The following is a 7877-nucleotide window of genomic DNA, read 5'->3' on the forward strand; positions in this document are numbered from 1 at the left end:
ATTCAATGGACTTGAAAACTGCCATTGAGCTAGTGAGGGTAGCGATAATTCACAACATTGTTAAAATAACAGAGGATCAGAGGATCACTGGGAAAGAAATTAGGGCTAGATTCAGTGAGGACCTGAATATGAGGAATGACTTGAAATTCAATCTTCTTCAGTGCAAAATGAAGTCACACATTCGGGAGCACTTAAAATTTCTGCTGTAGATTGGAACTCATCAGTAGAAATTCCTGAAAAGGGTATTAGTGAGCAAATTCATCACAAGATGTCTGTGTACTGTCTGCATGATATGCACATGAAAAGGGCATAGGCTATACTGGGAAAGTCAGCTTCAGTAGAGATCAGGAAATGTTGTTTCCAGTAAAAGGTTCTAGAGAAAATTTACCTGTAATTGTATGAGTTTGAATTATATGCATGTAATCAAGATGAGTTTAAATACATACAGATTAGGCACACTGGGGATGAAAAAGCAGGAGAAACAATAAAAGTAGAAGTTTTCTTACAGAACAGAGTGAGAAGGAACATTTGTGCTAGTATCTATCAGTGTACTGGAATAATCATCATGGAGGATGAAGAGCTATTTAAGCTTGTGAAAATGTTGAAATAAAGATAAATGTTATATGTAGGTCAAGCATGCTTTTAATCAAGAAGGCAGATGCTTCTACCCATTGAAAGAGTAAGGTTCTGCAAGATCCTTCTAGCAAAAATAGGACACAGAGAGAACAAATATAACTAGTTTAAAAATGGTATATATTACAACTTTTGAAAAGATCAGCGTTTGATAATGATGGTAGATGGTGTCTGTGTTAACTGGAGACTGAACAACACTGTTTCCAGCTTGCCTTCGTATCAGTGATATCCATCTTTACAGTGGTAAGTCTAAGTACATTGTCTAAGCTTTAGATCTATTCAATGCATTGACACTCATCCTCATGAGAGAGAAAACATGACTGATAACCCTAGAACAGATACTCTACAGGTTTGTCAGACTGTACCTGGTTGCTCTTTATCCATTCTTTCCACATACTTCCTTGCTAAATGGTACACTGAATATGAAACTTTTTCTATGACTTATGAAGTGACAATGAATTGTTTTAAACATCTTAAATTCATGACTTATTCTATATCCAACATTGACATGCACAAACATAAAATGACAATATGCTTTTCTGCTCATTTTTCTCATCCTAAGGAGACATCTGTGACAATACAAGCAACTCTTTAAATAACTTGTTTTTTATTATGCCTACATATTCACACACGACTCATTTATTCCGGTCTATATGAATTGGTAAATATTCTTATTCTTGAACAAAAATATATAGTCTCAAGAAACAAATGAACTATCTCTTTGTAACAGTGTGTTGTGGGGTTGGGGTCTTTTTGTTTATTTGTTTGTTTGCTTTTTTTTTAATTTTAATTTCATATTGAGTCCAGTACTGTGGAAAGCAGTTACCAATGTAGATATTAGGAACAATATGAAATACTCCTTGATTTTGGATTACATTTTGCAAGATAGATTTTCAAAGAGAAGCTATCTTCCTATGTTTTTAGGTACTTGGGAAAATTCCATCCTGAACTGCAATTCATAAGCAGTGTAGAAAATAGATTATCTATTTCAAAAGCAATGGGATTTTCTCAATTAGATGGTTGTACTAATCATAATGTCTTCAGAGAAAAAAAAAAAAAAAAAAAAAGATATTTTAGAAATATTCAGAATGGGGTAAAAAAAACCAACAAGCAAAGGATAAACAATGTCTTAATAGAAATTTATAAATAGCTTGTGTGTACATGGTTTTGTTTTGTTTTCTTTTCTTTTAATTGTTTTCCTAAGGATAAGAGAGCAAAGTGGCATGAAGCCCTCTATTCTCATTCATTCTTGAACTCTGTTCATTTTATTCATAAAATGACCACAGCCTTTTCTCATTGGAAAAAAAGAAATGATAATAATTCATGGAACATGTGAACTCAAGAGAGCTCAGTCAAAACACTCGCAAAGGCAAAGGCAGATCTATTTTTTACCTTACGACTCTAGACAAGGTTAACACTATACTTTCACTCTTGAAGAATTACATTAAGATTTACATGACTAATTGTAAATAATCACCATTATAATTTTACAGTGGGGAATGGTTTCTTTCTCACATGTTTACATAGCATTTACTCGTGACTGAAAATGGTAAATGACAAGAAAATCACACCTACTGCATCACAATACACCTATAGTAAATACTCTAGTCCATTACTCTACACAAACAGTAAACTGCTATAAACCAAACCACACCAAATACCTCTTCGAGCTTTGCCAAGAAATAGGGAGTGGTAAATGTGCTGGAAGAGTAAGCAAATATATATTCACCCCCATAAAAACATATTTAACATTTTTCCTATATATTAGCAAAACAGTGCAAATGTGTCCACGTGTCCTGAATGAATAGGAATAAATGTTTCTGATTTGTTATAATCCTCAAAAAGGCAAAGCAAAGTCTGCTGAGGGTCAGGCATTGAGAACCAGAATTAAATGGATATATTCAAAATGATGTATGAATTTATCCTAAAAGTGGAGTGTTCTCTTTGCTCTAAGAGTCAAAATGACTGAAATTGAGAGCCATATAATCCCAGTAAAACATTATCTCTATAAGAAATTGACATGAAAATGAATAAGAAGTGAAAAAAATTGCACATTTTTATGCAGACTTCTGTTTGTATTCCAAAAACTTTGTTGGATACACTTTCTTCTGATATACTATCTAGGCAGGGGGAATAAAATCTCAAAGTAACAGAACAACTTTAAAAGTTTCAGAAAGTAAAGGTGGAGAAAAGCATACTGACTGAAAGATGTACCACCATTTAAAATGGGCTGGTGGGCAAAGAGTCAACCATAAATGAAAAGAGAAAAGCAGGCATTCATTTCCAAACTAATGCCAGTTCTCATACAAACACATGAAGTTACCTGGCCATGTGTTTAAAACCCGAGTGGTGCTGTCCTAGACTTCAGCTTAGCTTGGATAAAAGCAAAGGAGTGTGTAATTAGTGCAAACAGCTAAACAAAGGTGGGCTTGCCCACCTCCTTCCCCAGGGAGGCTACCCCACAGCAAGCAGCCGGCTGGAGGATCTATCCAAAATACCTCCCCCAGCCGGACTGAGGAAGCTGTTAACAGCTGGCTGAGAGCGAGCTGCCTCCTCCGGCCCCGGGGCTGAGCCGAGCACGGGAACTACGGGGCGCGCGGGCGCGGTGGGTACCTCGGACAGCTCCACACTCACCGTCCTCGTTCTCGTCGAACACGGGCGCCCTGTGGGAGTGGCTGCCCCCCATGTTAGTCCACAGTCGGCTCCGCATCCCCCGCCGCCAGCGTTCCGCGGGGTCGGCAGTCACCCCGACCTCGGGGCAGCTGCCCTCCCGCCGCCCCAGTCCGGCCCGGGGAGCTTCCTCAGGGCTAGCAGTCACCCTGTGACATGAAAGCGATCCGTCCGCCCCTGGCAGAGAGCGCTGCTGGCGCGCACGGACTTGGCCCGTCTCTCATCACTGAGGGGCAGGGAAGGGAGGGAGTTAGGGGAGGAGGGAGGGAGGAGACGGAGGTCCTGCTGGTTGTGGCTTTTGGTAAGAGGTAAAAGCTGGATCTACCTGGATCCTAGCGGATCCTCCCTCTGCTTTGCCTCCTCCGAGACCTCCGCCGGGAAGCGCGCGGAGTCTCTGCTGCTGCCCCAGCAGCGCTGCCTAACGAGGGCATGGAGCTTCTCCTGCCGCTCGGAGGAGCTTACTGGCACTGGCACCCGCAGCTGAGGGCTACCGGGATCCGAGGCGGCTAAGGGGCTGTAGGGCGTAAGAGCTTCTTTAGGTTAAGGTTTTGGGTTTGTTTTTTTTCCTCCCTAATAGGGGTTCCGCCTCCGGCAGAGGGGTGAACCACGGTCAGTTGTCCGAACTTCACTGAGTTCATCAAAGGAAAAATAAATAAATAAATAAAACGAATGAAAAGAGAGAAGATATCCCTCTTCCTTTTCCTTTCTCCTGGTCGGGAGTGCTGGGGAGAGGTCATGGTGGGACTGTCGTCCCCAGCGGGGTTGTGACGGCTGCAGCAGAGCGCACTCGGTAGTGGAGGAGCAGAAACCGAAGCGCTGCGGGGGATGCGCCGGGAGTGGCCGAGAGGGGGCGCCGCTGGGGGGAGCCACCGCGCCCAGCCCGGCCCGGCACAGCAGCGCCACCTGGCGGCCGGCAGCTGCCTCCTGCGTATCTCCGACAGGGCGGTTCCGGTAGGACCTCGTGAGAGGAAGAAAGAGAGCAAAAGAATACATCTGTATACATATAAATATATTTACCTCGAAATAGCTCAATTACAAAAGTGCGTTAGGGGAAACTACTAGAAACATTAGGGTAAAATATAGATCACCTTATGTAGTAAGTACTGAGGTATTTCAATAATTGCTATTAACACACTGAAGTAGCGGGTCCCACCTCCTCCTCTGGACCATTCTCCATTCTACCATTCACAGCTATGGAGGTGAAGTAGAAATAATTTCTTGTGAAACCTGTGCCAAAAGGAAACAGGTTGAAAACATACGCACTTTATTAAGTTAAAACCTGTTCAGTTCCTGTAGGGAAAGTCCATAGAACAAAGATCTAATGGATGTTGCATTTTTTGGTTTCTGCACTGTCATGACAGGAAATTAGATCGAAAGAATAGGAGCCAGTCAATATACATACATATGTTCTAATGTTCTTCCTTATTATCCACTACCCCTTCTTTCAAGCAGCTGACTTTGGAAAAGCCCTAGTCAAAAACTGTACATATAGTAGGAGAAATTTCAGTCCTTTTACTTACCGTTTTTAACTGCCTTGGTTATTCACATCGCCTGTCTTTGAACTCAATATAATCATGCCATAACCTTTCAAGGAAACACTGACTGGAATTGAATGCAGTGGGTGAGACCCTGCAGTATGCGGCTGAGAGCTCAGAGCTTGCAGCGTCTACAAACACAGACAGCTGATAAATTCAGGCATAGTGATATTTTTCCATAAGTAGACATGGGCAGATTGTATCACTAGCTGATATCCCATACTTAATCATCTGGATTGTCACTATTAACACGCAAAGAGGTTTGCAAAATAGGGAATGTTTCAAAATGCAGACTATTTATCTAAATTATTGTTTGGAAAGCATCACTTTGTTATTCTTTTGTTAATTACTCAACCATTCAAAGCCCAAGTCAAACAGTCAAAAAAAAAAAAAAAAAAAAAAAAAAAAAAAAAAACCAGACACAATATTAGGTTATTTAAGAAGAGTATAGGAGTAATATATAGAAATCACTACCTTTCAGCTAGCAATTATCCTCTGTGTTAACCAGCAAGCATGGTGCTCTAAGTTAACCCCTTTCCTTTTGAGTTATCAAGGGTTGGTTACATTTAAAGTTTAATGCATTTCAGCTGATGAGTTACCTTCTACCTGAGCTAAGGTCTTATATCACATTAATGTAATTGCTTTGATTCTTGTGAGAGAACTCTAAAGTGACCTTCCAAATAATGGGAAGAACTCATCTGCCAGTAAATCCCCAATCTTGTGTGTGATTATTTTACATATAAAAAACACATTCTAGAATACAGACATGAGATGAGCAGGAGCCGCCTGAAATCGCTTTGTATGCTGAAAATATGAATCACAGAAAATATCTTCCAACAGCCAAGAGTTATTCTATTTCTTCTTAAATACCTGACTTCTTCCACATCAACTGAGTCTAATGAGTCTACATGGTTGTCTTTCATGATTTCATATGACAAGACCCACTGTGGACCAAAATAGTTAAACAACTTACAGAGGAACAAGTTATCTCTATTCATATAATAGTCATTCCTACTAGAATTATATGTCTTTTTAACTCCTATTTGGATTATTACAGTAAAGTATTGATGAGCCATTCATTCATGACTTATTAAATACAACTTTATGTTCCTCTGTAACTCTTGCTCTTGACTAGTGGAAGGCATTATTCTTCACAGTCATTTTCTGTAATAAATAAATAAAAATTAAAATTAAAAAATATCATTTGGCAAGAGTTGTTGGTTTTGCTGCTCTAAAGAAAATGCGAGGTATTCATTGCCACATTGCCTTTCTTCCAAATGAAGTTTTGCTCGCACTAAACTGACAAGCTTCCTGGTTGCATCAGCATTTCTGCAGATAATCAAAAGATGTTTACTTAATGGTATTCAATGGAACAGAGGGCATCAAGGCCTAGAAACATCTCAAGGAAATCAATTGCAATTTTCCAGTGCTTCCAGTATCAGTAATACCAAACCTTGAATATACAGTCTGTTTATTCACATGGTCCAGAACTCTGAACAGACACATAAGTTCAGCATTTTTTTTTCTAATGTTACCCAAAACAACCTGAGTACCACTACGTCTGCTCCAAATTTAGCAGATTCTTCAGGAACAATTACTCGTGTATTTTTTCCAATTGCTATTGTAAATAAGAAATAAGTCTGAAATCAGAACATCATACCTATCAATCATACTCTCTGAAGATTGAGATTTTTCAAGGTAATTCAGTATTTACTCTTGTGGAACAGATTTCTCAGCTACCAGCAGTCAAAATGTGTAAGTCTTTGAAGACCAGAACCAAATCCCACTTCCCATGTTTATCTGCTCTCACAAAATCACCAGGTTTTGCCTGAGATAAATCAAATTCTGCTCTTAAAAAGATGTTTTATTTTTAGCATGTAAACTGTGCATGGCATACGCAGAAAACACAGTGGGGAAAAAGGGCACTTTGTTTGTTTGTGCTGTTTGTTTCCTATAAATAAGAAGCTGAAATCATCATGAACATCATTTTAAGCCCATTGTTTTACATTTTCATTTAAGGCCTATGTTATCTGACTTAGATTAATAGTGATTCCTTTTTATTTATCTCCATGCAGAGTTAGCAGTAAAGAAAATCAAACATGATTACACTGCTTTGCACTATAAAACTTCCCTTAGGGAATTCAGTAGTTTAAAGCCAGTAATTCTGTGATTACAGCTTTTGTATTGAAATGCTTTTGATGAGATTTACAGGGTGACCCTACAGTTCTTGATTTCGAAGTATACCCTGTTGATATGCTAATATTTGTAAATTGCAGAGTGTTTGTACTGATGTTTTGGTGTTTGAATATTACCTTGTAGTTAATTAGCAAGATATTTAAAAAAAAAAAAAAAAAAAAAAAAAAAAAAAAAAAAATCTCCTATCTTTATTATTATAATACTTAATCTTTATTATTATAACTACTTTAAAATGAAAGACGATGGTTTAAAAATAGTCCTCTTCTAGGATTCAATAAGGACCACACTCATATGTGGTTACTTCCATGTCCTTCTTTACAGAGAAGGGTCACAATCTCTGCTGTGTGTTCTAATGGATGGAAAAAGGATAGGTTACATTCAAGCTCAAGAGGTATTGGGATGTGTAAATTGGGAATCAATGAGAGAGAAGAACAAGTATTACTGCTTTTCTAAGTCACCACAAATTGATAACTAGTGGTATAGTCAGATTTGTTTTCAGGACAAAGTCCAAACAGGTTAGAAACTTTCCATGGTAGTTAGGTTCTCAGTTCAGGTGTGAGGAGTGGACCTGTGGTTTAAACCATCTCCTTTCATTTCACACTGGTCCTCAGTAAGCTTACTATGGCTACTTACCAGGTGTTAGCTGGGGCAGTGATAAAGCTGTCCAAATTCTTCCTTAACAATCTCTGCTCCCAGCTCCCACCAAGATCACTAAAATGTGATAAAATGCAGAGGTTGCTAAAATTAGAAAAAAGAAAAAAGAAAAAAAGAAAAAAGAATTAAAGAAAGTTTGATCTGTCCATAGTTCACTGTTGGAATCTGTACTCTGCCCTTTTTAATTTG

At 38.8% G+C, this 7877-nt stretch overlaps 1 protein-coding gene across 2 annotated transcripts in view; it reads right to left on the bottom strand.

Annotated features, from left to right (window-relative positions):
* STK32B (serine/threonine kinase 32B) overlaps positions 1-3531 on the bottom strand; it is a 134155-nt gene extending 130624 nt beyond the window's left edge. For both annotated transcript variants that reach the window (XM_072334920.1, XM_072334919.1), the window contains exon 1: positions 3268-3531. In XM_072334920.1, the coding sequence (XP_072191021.1) occupies positions 3268-3343 (76 nt within the window). In that variant the 5' untranslated portion in view covers positions 3344-3531. The remainder of the gene's footprint in view (positions 1-3267) is intronic.
* Between the last annotated feature and the right edge of the window lie 4346 nt (positions 3532-7877).

The sequence above is a fragment of the Excalfactoria chinensis genome, chromosome 4, assembly GCF_039878825.1.
Source record: "Excalfactoria chinensis isolate bCotChi1 chromosome 4, bCotChi1.hap2, whole genome shotgun sequence".
NCBI classification, from domain to species: Eukaryota; Metazoa; Chordata; class Aves; order Galliformes; family Phasianidae; genus Excalfactoria; species Excalfactoria chinensis.